The following is a 15507-nucleotide window of genomic DNA, read 5'->3' as shown; positions in this document are numbered from 1 at the left end:
TAAGTCACGTTTGAAGTCCGTCAGGAAACACCAAAATTAGACTGAAGATGACTGGAAGCGTGTAATTTGGTCAGATGAATCAAAATTTAACCGGCTTCAGTCCGATGGTAAGCAGTATTGCGGGCGACGTACCGGAGAACCCATACAAACACACCATGCTTCACGGTGGCTGTTTCACGCTATTGCAAAAAAATTACCGAATAATGAAGAAGGAGGACTATTTGCATATTGTGCAGACTCATCTTCCTGATTTTGTTGGCATAACCGTCTATCCTGAAGAAGAAGTAATATTTAAATAGGATAGGGACTCCAAGCATACGTCTAAAATCGTGAAAGAATGGCTAGCTGAGCAAAATTTCGAGGTGATGCAGCGGCCCGCTCATAATCCTGACCTCAATCCGATTGAGAACTTCTGGATAATATGAAATAACCCCAGCCAATACACACGAATTATGGCGGCGTGTACAGCACGAATGTCAAACTATTCCCGCGAAAAATATTCCAAATTTAGTGGGAAGTGTGCCAAACAGTATGAAAAATGTCATACGTGATAGGGATATATGAACAAAATATTAAAAATATACTCCATCCGTACAACTGGTGAAAGGTGCAAAATGGAATACATAGAAATTGTTTTTGTTTTATTCGCTTATTTCCTATGATTTGTTCTTTTTTGTTTTGCGTTATTATTTATTTTATTAATAATTTAATAAAAAATCTACTCCAACAGTATGGGCAAGTTAGTCTTAAAGGCATTTAGTACCCCGACTAGAATTACAGTGAGGCATGCCGAAGAATCAGTTAGGACCGAATTAGGCAGGCCTTACTGAGGCACGCCTCACTATTACCTTACCAGGCCCACGTTAGGCAAGGCAAAGATTGGCATGCCAGAACAATACCAAATTTGGTTGTGGTCACGAAAATCTGTGGCAGTGTCTCACTTAGGCATAAATTGGAATCCCTAACTGATTTGTAGAAGGGCATCCGGAGTATTACCGAAGTTCGGTTTTTTGAACCTGCGCCTAATGGGGCAGATGTGTGGCGATACCTTTCGGGACTTGGCCCTAGTTTGGCTGCCTTATTTGCGCCTAATCACCGCCTTACCAAAATTTCTAGTCGCGACACGACGAAGTTTAGTTTTTGTAGATCTTGACGAATAAAGTTGAATGAATAATATATATCAGGTGTTTTTTTAAGAGCTTGAGAACTTAAAATATTAATAGAAAACAGAAATATTGTGGGAATGATTTTTGTTTTATAATTTGGTAGATAATTTCATCGCATTTATTTTTTGAATACGTTATCTGGCATATGTTCGCCGCGGCTACGAGTTACAGTCCAATTTTTGACTACTTTTTCCGATAAATCTGGCCGCATGGCGTCAATGATGGTTTGAATATTGCAATAAATTGATTGCTAAGTGCGCTGTATGGCAAGTTGCGCAGTCTTGGTTGAACCAAATGTTGACTTAGCTGATTAATTTTTTGAAAACAAACATTCACCGCTCGCTATTTACCGTAACGGCAGCTCATTCCTCATTTCGCCAGTGCTCTATGAACTTCGCGAACAGATTTATTCATCAGTTATTATTTTTTTCAAAGTCAATTTCTACAATTTGGAACATAAGCAAACTATTAAGGAAGTTATGTCCAAATATAGGGTTATCTAATAAGAGGTGTTATTTTGATATTCAAAGAAAAATGCTGTTTTTTTAATATAAATGATCGGATGTTTATTTCATTATAAAGAGGAAGGTATGCCGTTAGTAGTGGAAAATAACATCAGGCAAATGACCCCCTCGACCACGCTTACAGGACAATATACTTTTCATGAAATTTTCTATAACCGAATTGCAAAATGTCCTCGATAGCCTCACGAATTCCATCTTTGAGGTCTTGAATCGATCCTGGGCTGTTGGCGTAGACCTTTTCTTTCACCGTCAGCCGAAGCAAGAATGTATCATTGCGTTCATACAACGCGGCGGCGCGCGGAATTTTCAATTCTTCGGCTGACGGTCTTCCCTACGCTTTAAACACAGCTGACCATCATTATTATATTTTCATATGTGTCCAAAATTATGTAAAAAAAAATGTAAATCGGCAGTAGTAGTTTTTTTTTTAATTTATTTTACTTTTTAATTTATTTTACAAGTTCGCCTGTTCAGCTGACGTATTTTCGCCCCTCTACGGCTCATTTTTACTATTTTTTTTATTCTACTAAATGTCAACAATACACTCGAAAAATTTCAGCCGGTATTAAATAAGTTGTTAAAAAAAATTTTTCGACACGTTTCGCGGCATCTCACGCACGTACCCACCGCTACTGGGCCAGCTGACGGTTGGTTTCGTCATCCATTGGATGGCGACTGCCTTCAGTATTAAAATCAGTCGGCATGAAATGATGAGGTCAAAATGACCCCGGCTGAGGTCTTCCCACCGCTATAAACGCAGCTGACCATCATATGTGGACACATATGTGTCCAAAATTATGTAAAAAAATTTATTTTACATGTTCAGCTGACGTGTTTCCCCCCTGTACCGCGCAGCTGACTATTTTTTTTTTATTCTATATTACTAAATGTCAACAATACACACAAAAAATTTCAGCCGGCATAAAATGAATTAGTAGACATTTTTTTCGACACGTTTCGTACCCTCCCACAATCACACCCACCGCGGGTGCGCCAGCTGACGTTCCCTTTCGTTATTCATGAAAGCTAAATCACAAGTATAGTCAAGAATTTAACGGTATAAAAACGCAGTCCAAAATCGACCCCTTGCTCCCGGACTAAAAACATCGTTGATTTTTGCAAGTTTTCTTGAGGACTTTTCTTCCATATAAAAAAATTCGAGCATGTCCTCTGTATGGAAGAAAAGACGTGACACCTCAATGCAAAAAATTCTCAAACTACAAGCCCAGAAAGGTCTAGTTAAAAACTTTACAGCTTTGATTTTTTGTTTTTACTTTTTCAAAGGTTTCAACTCAACAGCTTCTTCAGGCAAAAAGAAATCAGGGCTATAAGGTGGATGATCCATTAATTCGATCTTTTGAGTGCTCATTCATTCATAACCCTTTTTGGTTGCTCGGCCGAGCTACTCCTCGTATTTGTGGTGTGCGTCTTGATGTTGTTCCACAAATGGAGATATCTGCAGTTTCATACCGACTCCGGACGGCAGATACTTTTTTTTTTAAGAGGAGCTTTTTCATGGCAGAAATACACTCGGAGGTTTGCCATTAACTGCTGAGGTGCGACCGATATTAGAAAAAAACTTTTTCTTCATTTTGGTCTTTCACCGAGATTCGAACCTACGTTCTCTGTGAATTCCGAATGGTGGTCACGCACCAACCCATTCGGCTACGGCGGCCGCTACGCAGTTACCAGTTACCATTAATTCCAAAAACCCTGGCAAGTTACATGGTTAGTAGCACCTGTAAGTGATAAACCTTTATTGCGAACGATTTTAGGGCATGACTGTCTCTTGCAGAGGTGACGTGAATTGGTGTGATCGTACGCTATAATTTTTCTTGTAGTGTTTGCTGATGTCGCAATTTTATGTCTATAAGCCTCAATTGACCGACGTCTTCAAATTCCATATAAACCAGGCCGTTGTTCAAATTCAGCCGAAACTGTGCAACAGCATCATTGGAACTTGATTCCCTTGGGCCTTTTAAATAAAAAAATAATTTAGTTAATGCCTCACAAACCACTTGGTTTATTCCATTTCGACCGCCCCTATTGCAAAATGCTATAGTTATTTTATTAACTGAACATACCCTTCCTATTTCCACTGTGGCAAGTATGTCTTTGCACGATTAGTTGTTAATAACATTTATCCGAGTTTTCGTACTATTTACATTTTCTTATTTTCGCTGTGCGTTGCACTTCGTATTTCTTCTTCTTCTTCTGTTTTCTATGCATTACTGTCACTCATTATCAAAGCTTCAAGTCTCCCTTTGTGTATCTCATTTGCACCTATCCCATATGTTTTCTACTTTTTGTGTGTTTTTTTGTGTCATTGTCATGTCCACTTAAATGTTTAAATGTTTGAATGCAATTGCCTACACATTTTCCTTGTTTACTAATAATTTTAAATGCAACCTCGTTATGTTATTTGTTATGCTCTTCTTCAGTTTTAAAAACTACATCAATATGAATGACTTTTTGTAAAGAAACAGTTGCGCAGCGCGATGAATTTCCAACCGATTGGCGGTTCGCATGTCGTAGCCAGGACAAGTAAGCAATAAATATAACAATTTTTTTACCTATTGACACATTATACGGTGTTTGTATTATTATTTTCAAATTATTATTACACTACTACCAATAGTTTATATTGGAAGGTTATAAAGTTGGAGGCAAATTCATCGCTCATCAGTTTTTGCTTATTTTAATAAAAGGAATGCGATACTTAATTGAATGATTTTTCAATTTCTAAAATATGTTATGCTTTGAAAATTGCTTAATCACCCTTTCCAGTCATTGTTTTATAAATGCGTTGCATTGTGCGAAATTTTAACATTTCTCGTTTCTCTTTTCAGCGGCTAAATGTTTGTGAAAAACATTTTATTTATTAGTAAATTTCGTGCGCTGAATGAAAGCAATACGGTGGCGGAAATTTAAACCGCCTTCCAACCAACCAACAACAACACAAACATCCACAAAATCAAATATGATAATAGTAGATAAAACGAAGGGAAATCACCAAGTTGCCTTATAGTGAAAAATCCAAAGTGCTTTTTTACGATGATAATAACTAATTCTAAAACAATTATGAGTGTATGTAGAAAAAATATGATATGAGTACGAGTTTATTATAATTTTTTAATCAATGTATGTTTTTTTTTTGGTTAGAAATGATTTTGTTTCTACTAATACAGTTAAATTATTGAATGTAACATATTTTTTAAAATGGATTAACAAACGTAAGAAATAATTGTAAAATATGATTGTTGTGAAAACGTATTTAATACAGCGATTTGCAAAGAAAAAACATAATACGCACCTTCACGGTTAATGATTCTGAATTCTACATCGATGGTGGAAACTTAAATTAAGTTAATTTATTAGTAAAAAATTAAAAGTAAGTTTTAAGCGAAAAATATGTTATGAAAATCAACCGATTGTCGCCAAACGCCTTTATGTGAATGTATATGTAAGACTTTCTATGACGGCGGCACCCGCTGTAAATATGCAAACAAGTAACTAATCTTAACTATTTACAACGTTTAACTACAATATTTACGTAAAATAGAACTAAAAAGTAATCACGTTTATTCAAAACAAACTGTAAAATTTTGAACCATTGCATTTTTTTACAAAAATTGACCAAACAAACAAATCGCGTTACAAAATTGCCCATTAATTGAGTAGCTTGGTGAGACCAGATATGTATTTTCAATGACTATTGCTAGGAATTAAGGTGTTTGTTGTCGCATTTATGATTTGGTTGAATTATGATTTTATTTTTTATATTTTTTTAATTGTAGTCCGTAGGTTTGGACAATTGTGTTTTGCGAGTAAAACATTACCACCATCCTTGAATATGTTTATCTCCGAGCTTTATATATCTGTATGAGCTGAATTTAAATGATATTGTACTTTAAGCTTGATTAAAAATATCATTAAATAAATATTATTAAACTATTTGTACTATAAAATTTGGTTTTATTATTTGTATCTCATCTTTTACCTCCAGCGAGTCACATGTCGAGCAAAAACGCATTCTGCGCAATACCGTGTTTTTATCACCAGAACGTTTTCGTTGCTGCCTTACTTGTAACCGATACACAAAATATTTGTATTTTTTGTTTGCCGAACTGCTTAACAAAACAACGCAAAAGTTAAAAAGTTTCGCGGCGCGCCGGCTTTAAACTAATAATCGTCCATTTAAAGCAAGTTGTGGGTATATTATTTTTTAAGGCTTAGATTCCAATAAATAAAATTCAATTCAAATAATTATCCAAATATGTATACATACCTATATACAGGGCCTGCCATCTATCGTTACGGATTTGAACTAGGTATTATTTGAAGAATGGTAACACTTAGCTGTCATCTGATTTGACAGAAAATTAGTTTTATTCTTCCGCTGAACGAAAATGGTTGTGTTTACGCTCAAAGAACGCTGGGAAATATTGCGACATTACTTTGAAAATCATGGTAATGTTGCACCGAATGAAGCGTATGTGCGTTACTTTGCGAAAAAAGTAAGAGAAACTGGGTTGCTTATTGACAAACCAACGCGTGACCGACCATTGTATTGTTATCTTTGGGGTGCCGTCAAAGACCAGACCGATCGTATGGGATGGTGCATGGCTAGCCCAGGCAGCCATATGAATGAAGTTGTGTTCCATCATTAACCGGAAGGATTGTACTTCAAAATAAAAAAAAACAGTTTGGAAAAATATTGAGTAGTTTCTTTTTTATAGCATTTTTAATTCCGTAAAGTTATATAGCGGACCCTTTACATATAGGCAGCGGAAAATTAATCATCCAATTTTGTTTGTGAATACCTTTTTTAGTAAATAAAAAAACTAATTTTCTTTACTTTGACCTTTGCGCGCTCCATTGTATATTTGTATGCTGCAGTTGTCTAGTTCTCAAAAATTTATAAATCTTCCTATGGGTGATCTTCAATATTTTCTGTTCATTATTTTACTTTTAGAATTTTCTCCAATTTATTTATAAAAGCAATTATTATAGCTACATAAGTGGAAAAAAAGGTTTTGAGTTTTACGAACATATAGTATGTAACAACGCGATCCACACCATATCGTCCCCCTTATGCCGGAAACATGAATGGGCTAATTTTTCAATTTTAAGTTAATGTGTTGATTTGATTAACTTTCAGGTGTTCTATGCTATACCAAAACCCAGAACATCATGCAAACACAGAAACCACAAATAAATTTGAACCCTGTGTGAACCCTGTATTTCTTATACACACCAATACGGCTCTCACTCTATTGACACAAGTATTTATGCGTAATCAAAATTAAGTTTAGTATTCATCATAATGCTTGAGTGGGGAAAGTTAGCGATTTGTTCCAGAAGACACTCCAGAACTTCATTGGTATGTAAAGCGTCTTTAAATATGCCGTCTAGATGTCGGTGTGAATAATTCCTGGACGGTTTCTTTTTTATGTTATATTTGACATTTGTTAAGTAGACAGGTGTACAATTTCACATGATAGAACAACGATTTAAAATTAGTAAGGAAAAGTAAATTTTTATTTAATAAATACCACTTTGAAGTTAAATTTGGTTTATTGAAACGAAACGAAGTTATTGGTCCAAATCTCCATGTTTTCAAACAACACGTTCGGCGCGAAATAACTTCTGCAATATTGCGGGAGCTATTCAAGTGATCAGCAACAGCTTATCAAAAAAATGACAGGGTCGCAACATTTCTATTGAGGGAGGCGAACATACCCTAACTCTCTCTTTCTTGCAAAGGCAAGTTAATGGCCGAGCAAATACAATCCGGACTTAATTTAAGGGGGGCAGCTCATCCAGCACTTTCAAATATTCCATTTTTTGCTTTAAAATTTCATTCACAATCTAAACAATATCTTTTCAATGTTTTTAGTTCAATAGAAGGTATAAAAAGTCCCTATAAAGTCAGTGAAGTGATGAGCGTCGAACGAAAGATGAGTAATCGCGTTCTTCTCGAAATACGTTTTTTCCGCGCTGCCGAAAATAATTCAAATAGATCTTTGTTGCTATTCAACTATATCAACTTAAAATTTTACAGTGATATTCTTTAACATATTGGCCTTTGCATGTACTTCAAATTTTATATTAATTATCACTAAAAATATGGTTTGGATCACTTTGTTTTTTAAAAACGAAGTGTATTTTTTCCTTTTTCACTTCAAATTTGCATGTTTCTTTTTTTTTCGTTAAAAATAGGTAAGGTAAGTTTTGTATATTCATGCCTAATATTAATATGTAATTTATTTTAAAGAAATAAAACTTCCAGTTTTTCGCTAAAAATTATTGAAAAACTTGTTGTCGGGAGGAGCTACCCTGCCACTCTTAAATGAGAGCTTTAAGATTTCAAGATAAGATAAAACATCCTCAGAAAATATCTACCGATCATTGACAAAGCTGAATGAGGAAAAATTATAAAGAATAGTATTCTTACATACTTGGCAATTATCAGAACAATTATAAGAAGCTAACAAGAATTGTTCAAATTAACCTTTCATCAGTAGAGATCTCAGCTCGTGTTGAGACCCAATAAGGAGGGATCTCAAAATTTTATGAAATTAAATTTCTTATTAATAGTCTTATGGGGGACTTAATGTCTACGGTAATCGAAATTATTTTGAGGAATGATGAACAGTTCTTTTATATTTTTTATAGATTTTTATGCAAGCTGACCTAGTTGATAAAGGGTGGGCCATATAGCGTTTGCTTTTTGAACCACCTATTTTTTTGAGAGTAGAAACACAAATTACATGTCAAATGTGTTCTTAATTTACTTAAAGGTTTGACATTTACGAAATGGGACGTTATACGCTTGAACGAAATTGGGAAATATTGAAAACCTATTTCCAAAATGGTGAGTCTTCTTCTTCTTCCACGGTTACAGTAAATGGAAAGCGTTACCGTGACATGCTCTACGAGTTTTTGTTTCCAAAAATTGAAGAGGACATTTGGTTTCAACAGGACGGTGCAACTTGTCATACTGCCAAAGTTACACTCGAACTTTTGGCTACCGTTTTTGAAAACCGAATAGTCAGCCGAAATTCCGAAATCAATCGGCCGCCTCGGAGCTGTGATTTAAGCCCGTTGGACTATTTTTTGTGGGGAGCCGTTAAGGACAAATGCTATGCGAACCACCCAGAGACGATTGATGCTTTAAAACACGAAATCGAAGTTGCCATTCATGAAATTGGAGCCCAAACAATCGAAAATGTGCTTAAAAATTGGGTTGATCGAATGACCTACTGTAAAGCCAGTCGTGGCAGTCATTTGAACGATATTATTTTTATTCATAAATGACAATGTTCAATCTTGAAAATAAAAAAAAAGTTTGAAAAAATATTGAGTAGTTTTTTTTTTATAGCCGATTCAAAAAGCAAATTTTACATGGCCCACCCTATACTTTAGCAGCCTCGTTATTCGCTAGTGTTGTAGGAGACGTTTGAATTGGATTGTTTCCCCTTCTCTTGAGATAGTATTGAGTACAGTTCCTTACCATTGAGCCGGCTTTCCGTTTTCAAAAATAAAAAATAATATATTCTTGTAGACAAACATTTTCGATGTCCTTGAGGAAGCAGGCCGTTGACAGATGAACTAACACGAATACCTGCAAAATAACTAACCGAACGTGGCGCAATGCCAACAAAGCTAGAACTGACGAGTTGGTAAGAAGGCCACGAGCAGACATATTCGGAATTACGTCAGCAATATCCGGCCACCAGCCTTTGGGAGACCATGCTAGGAAGATGGCTTGGCCGTACAACGATATAGGTAGAAGCTGCAATTAAGAGAAATCTAAGGAAACAGTATTTTACTATCTGTGCGAGTGGCCTACGACATAGAATGCTGGGGGAAATCTCGGTGGTTAATTTCAAAGAATTTGCAGAAAAAAATAGACAACATAGGCAGATTCATAGTCAAGCCAAGATGGTTGGGCTAATAAAAAGCAGTAGTTTTACAAGTGGTGTATCAAAATAGCAAAAATACATCTTTTGTGCTAACTGGGCCTGGGCTGTGTTACTCAGAAAACACCTCCACCATCAGCACAGCACACTGACTTATTGACAAATTTTAACAGTTTTGTTTTAGTATAGAATGAACAAATACCATAATAAACTTTATGCAAATTAAAAAAAATGTTTTTTTTTATAAAAATATAGTTCATTCCATAACAAAGACCATAATAATCCATGTTTTAAACTCTGTGTAAATTAAAAAAAATCAAAAATATTTTTAAACAGTGTTTCTAGAAAAATTTTGAGTATGAATTTTATAGTCCAATGTATTTCCATTGAATTTGCATATTAATTTCATAATAAAGTGCAAGTTTCAAGTGGCTCAAAAATCGCATTGATTTTGCATATTGTTTTTTTGTACTCTTTGAGGACCAATAACTTTTTCCACTATTTCGTTATACCCATTTTTAACAAAGGATCGAGATTCTTAATCGAAGTTATTGAGGGATGCGAAGGTTCAACCCGGACCGTCAAGCCAACAATAATGATAATAGGTGCCATATAATAAAGTAGCTTTAACCCGCGGCCCCGCTCGCGTAGGAGTAGTTTTGGGGGATTTAGGATATGCATATAAAAGAATTACAAACAATAATTTCATAGAAAATATTTTTTTATTAATAACCATAATATTATATTACAATACCCGGCATCCTTTGCTATGCCTCGTTGAATAAAATCAAAACAACCAATCAGAAAAATATCAGGCAAAATTATTTTTATTAATTTTCTATCTCAAACCGTTTTTGAACTTTGCATGTGGGTCATAGTTGAACAGCTTACGCGGATTATGAAGTTCAGAGTGTGCTATAAATAGTGGGAAATAGTAAAAACTAAGATTTTTTAGATTAAATTTAAGCAAATATTCGATTATTAATGACGAATGAGAGTGGTGGCGTGGCCTAGGGGCTGTGGGAAGGAAGTTCCATCATAAAAATATGCCTATAACCTTCATTGAAAAAATTGCAACTGACGATTTAATTTTTCGACAATGTTTTGTCTTGACAGTTGCGGCAATTCGATCAATTAAAAGCCAAACCGGATGGTTGCGGTTCAGAAATCCTTATATCGGCCGAAGAAAAGTTCCAATTGAGTGGCTATGTAATTTGGTAAAATATCTTGCTATTTGCCATTTGATGCTCATTGTGGTCTGGTGGTGTCATTAGCACATTTCTCTCCGAATATGTAGCTACAAATTTGCTAGCCGTCAATATATCGAGATATGTTAACCCTTTGACCGCATTTGACGTATCAGAACGTCATGTGCGACTTTAGCCAAATTAATGCAGGAGAATGGAGAGATAGAAAAGATGTGTATATATGTACTTAGCACGAAACATTCAAATGCTAATTTAGTAGAGACTGGGAAAAGGCAAAAAACAAAAGATGGTAATGTGAGAAATATTATAAAACCATCATGGGTTATGGAATATAATAAAGGTATGAGAGGGGTTGATAAGTCCGGCATGTGAAGGTACCCCGCAGGACACTAACCACCTTTTCACATGCCGTTTAAAACCTACTTATCTCACACCCCTCTCCCTATGGACCCAATCCGTCGAAACAACATGTTTCTTGGGCCTACCTTTAGATGAGCTAGACGACGATTTTTCGCCGATTGAACTAACGTTTTTGGACTATGTTTTGGGTCTTCTCCAAGATAGTTCGGGCAAATAAATTAGTATTAATCGAAACATTTGAAGATAACATTCAGCTCCGACGGATACGCCTATATGTATGTCCTTGAATTATTATTATTTTTTAATTTTTTCCTCTCAGAAATCAGTTGTTAGCGACAACAAAACTTTTTTTCACTATTTTTACCAGTTTATTAGTAATATTTTGTATCCACAAATCTTCTCTGAAGCCAACAAAAATAAATTCAGAGGTCAACTTTGGGCAATTCTTCCAGCCACACAAAATTAGGCCACAAATTGCACCGGAAATATGTTGTACTATCCTGCGCCTGAACATAGGCTACATTTCTGTATCAAAATATTATCTATATTTCACATCCGGTAGTTCACCAATGGAGTTAAAACCACACTTGTGAACAATATTGTATAAAAAGTGGCGAGCAATTGGTGACGTACATAGGTACATTTTTCCATGTTTTTGAAGAAAGAAGCAGAGCAGACATTTTTCATTTAATACGGACTAGATTGTTGTCAGGCCCTTCCGTAGTCAAGAGAAAATCAGCTTCCAAAAGCAGCTTCACACATCTCTAAGATTATTTTTTCAACATAATTTATTTAGGCCTATTTAAATGAAAAATCTGCATTAAATTCATTATTTTTAAAGTTTGCATATGAAGGAAGCACAAAGTAGCTAAGAAGCCAAGATCCATGCATAAACGGACAAAACAAAATTTATTTTTACTTATGTATATGAAAACTGAAGGAAGACATATCGCACCATCACTTCCGAATTCATCAATTTCCTCTCAACCAAATTGTCTGATGGGACTTCTTATATTTGCTTGCTTATATTTTAAGTTCCCAATAAAAATTTCTTAACGTTTAATATTTACCAACACTGAACCTCTGCTCTCTTCATTGCTTCGATTCGCTCTTATTATCTTGCTGCTTTTTAAGAGCATTTCGCAGCTCCTGCAATTACTGATCACACAGAATTTTTCATTGTGCAGCGATTTGTTACTCTGTGAAGAACGAATCAACCGACAGGCCAGCGAGATAATGAGCGGGTAATGTCGATGGCGGCATTGCCAGCAGCAGTAGTTCATTAGCTGTTTACTTTGTTGCATACTCACGTGAAGGCAATGTGTACAGTAGAGCTTGGATAAATGGACTCGGAAAAATGGAGAAAGACTTTAAATTAACACTTTGCATTGGATATTTAGAAAATTTATATAAACCTAAATTCTGTACTGAAATAAATTTAAAGTTGTTTCTAATAATTTAAATGAGTACCACGAGTGAGTAATTTTAAATTACTAATATACATACAGAGCACCTACATATATTTCCAATAACGTCGAAATCTCTATAAACGGAAGGAGTGCATGCATTTCGATCTCTTTCATTACTCGTACTTTTTTAAAACAAAGATTGACAAACACCTTCTTTAACTTCTAGTTGACAGACAATAGAGACATTAAGGTTTAATAGCAGCGCTAATTTTTACCGTTGGCTATGGAATTTTTCGAAAGCTTCTGTTACCTCTGTAACACGACAGATGGCGGAGTAGATGAAGATGTCAATTTCAGGGCGGCGTTCCGGCAAATGCATGTAGTATGGGTGAGTTCCCACATCTCCAGACGCATTAAGCTGCGAATATTCAGCTCAAGTGTGAAGTCTGTATTGTTGTACGGATGGCTGGTATCCAACACCATCACACAGAGGCTACAATTTTTCGGCAACAAATGCTTCCGCATCATTTGTAGAATATTCTGGTCGAACACCCTCAGAATTAGGAGCCTATCCTATGGCAAATCAAACGCATAAAGAGGCGATGGATGGGTCATACCACCCTATATCATCACGAGAATGGTACTGGACTGGAAAGGGAGCAGAGGTCGCGGTCGGCCAAGGATCACTTGGCGAAGGTCAATGTTGCGCGAACTAGCAGATGCTGACATTACATGGGATGGCGCAAAAACAACAGCGCAACAAAACCGTATACGATGGAAAAGTCTTGTTGAGGCCCTACGCTCCCAAGCGGATTGAACCAGGATATAAAAAAAATTAAAAAAAAAGTTGTTACCATTTAGTTTAGTACGATAGTCATGAAAACATGGAAAAGTAGTGATCAGCAAATATATCAATAAGCAAATGTAAGTGTCAAAACGAAGCAAAATTTACAGAATTAGAAGCAGAATCATTTTCGTGGAATTTGAGATAACTACACAGTACCGACTATTAGTGGATAGTTATTAAAAGAGAAGCAAAACATTTCGTTTAGCCTACTGTTTAGTCGAGCTCCTCTTCCTATTTGTGGTATTTGTCTTGATGTTTTTCCACAAATGGAGGGACCTACAGTTTTATGCCGCCTCCTAACACAATCAAGAGTTTATCATTGTTTGTCGGGTGACATCTATTTGGAAAAACTTTTTCTTTCATTTCCGATTTGATAGTGGTGCTGTTGATTGTTTCATGCTTCTTGTTCAGAGTATTTCGTAGTTACGAGTTTTTCTGTATTGTTCGCTGAAAATCTCTTTTTGCTCGAAATGCTCCCATTACTGGATCCGTAATAACATCTTTAAATATATTGAGATAGATTTTTCATGTTCAATAGTCCGCTATGGAAGTCTTTGAATACTTCTTATAAATACAGGGTGCGCCACCTTTTACGTCGGTAGGAAATCATAGAATAACTTTGAAAAAAGAACTGATTTGTATAAGTGAGGTTAGCAATCGCAAACTGCGATTTTTTTTTCTGCGTTTGTCATCACCTTGTCAAGCATTTCGGGTTTTATAGCGTCGATTTCGGTTATTTCGGTGTAAAGCGATCTATAGTTGAAATTGTACTGAATTGACGTATCGAAAACATGTATGTTGAAGTCGATCGGTTGGTAAATGACAAAGTTATTCAGCGTTCACATAGTGACACAAGAGATGGCGCACCCTGTAGTTTATTTGACCTTTCGTTTTTTAATGCCTATGATCCTTAAAATGTTTCTTCTTAGCATGTATGTAAGAATTTATTATATTCATTGGCTTAATAAATAAATGTATAAAAAATATTTCCTGTCCCGTTTTCTCATGTGGGCACTTTGCTGTCTTAACATTTCCTTTTCAAAATGCCATCAATTCACTATTTACAAGCTAAAAACCGTAGAAAATATTTAGTTACCCAAAAACTGTGTCTACAAATAAAATATATCAACAATCTCGCTTGATAACCGGCAAGTAATTTGTATATTTACTTCGAATAGATTCCATTTTTTCAAGCTCTACTGTATACCCTCTCTTTCAGCGTGCCATCGCTGTATAGATTCGAAGATCGGCACGTAGTGAGCCGACAAGCCACGATCTTCACACAAGTTCGTTCGTTTTGTTCGTTTGACTTTAAACAGTGATTGCACGATCCGCAGCGCTTCAGTCTTAACACAAACTCGACAAAATTCACATAAGTATCGGACGCGCGCTAGTTTCTAACGCGGCGGCAGCGGCAATACAAGAAAAAAAATATTTTTAAATAGAAAGAAACTTTTTTAAGCTTTTTCCCTAAGTTAATACAGTAGAACTTGAGCGAACAAAACGTTTTATGTTAAATTTTGAAAATGTTTTGAAAAACGTATATTTTTTAAGTTGTTTGATAAAGTAAGTTGATGGTGAATAAAAAATAAATAATAAGACAAAATAAAACTATTTTGTTGTGTTTTTTTAAGTATTTTGGCAACCGCTGGTGAGAGCTGGTGTGTGAGAGTGTGTGTTTTGGATAACTAAAATGGCTGTTAATTGACTAAAACTTAATTTTATTAAAATGCAAAAGAATTATAAAAAATTTTTGACATTAAATTGAAGATAACAAATATACGTGGAAAGTCCTTATAAAATGTGCACACAAGTAAATAATACAATATTATAAACATGTACAAATAAACGATTAGTTTCCAAAAAGCTACGTTGCTAAAAAAAGAAATAAAATAAAAAATATGTAAATTGCAGTACGACGAAATGATAAAATATTAAACACCTTACGAAAATTATTGATGTAAAAAGTCAAAACAGTTATGCCACAAAACGACTATGTGAATTTTTTGAGTAAAAAACTTGAAAGTGAAAAAATCAAAAAAAAAAAAAAATTCAAAATTTTTATGTA

The 15507-nt window shown here is 35.2% G+C and overlaps 2 protein-coding genes across 5 annotated transcripts in view; both read left to right on the top strand.

Annotated features, from left to right (window-relative positions):
- Positions 1–5658, top strand: part of LOC129236755 (rab11 family-interacting protein 1) — a 61271-nt gene extending 55613 nt beyond the window's left edge. For 2 of the 3 annotated variants that reach the window (XR_008581710.1, XR_008581709.1), the window contains exons 6-7: positions 4132–4234; positions 4540–5658. Coding sequence is in view for 1 of the 3 variants with exons in the window: in XM_054870951.1 (XP_054726926.1) it covers positions 4540–4546 (7 nt within the window). In the remaining 2 variants the exon portion in view is untranslated. The remainder of the gene's footprint in view (positions 1–4131; positions 4235–4539) is intronic. The other variant, XM_054870951.1, reaches the window with a different exon arrangement.
- Positions 5659–14796: 9138 nt separating this feature from the next.
- Positions 14797–15507, top strand: part of LOC129237777 (tumor necrosis factor receptor superfamily member wengen) — an 89585-nt gene continuing 88874 nt past the window's right edge. For both annotated transcript variants that reach the window (XM_054872712.1, XM_054872711.1), the window contains exon 1: positions 14797–15005. The gene's annotated coding sequence lies outside the window, so the exon portion shown is untranslated. The remainder of the gene's footprint in view (positions 15006–15507) is intronic.

This window comes from Anastrepha obliqua, chromosome 2, assembly GCF_027943255.1.
Source record: "Anastrepha obliqua isolate idAnaObli1 chromosome 2, idAnaObli1_1.0, whole genome shotgun sequence".
Lineage (NCBI taxonomy): Eukaryota > Metazoa > Arthropoda > Insecta > Diptera > Tephritidae > Anastrepha > Anastrepha obliqua.
This window is presented reverse-complemented; position numbering and strand designations above follow the sequence as displayed.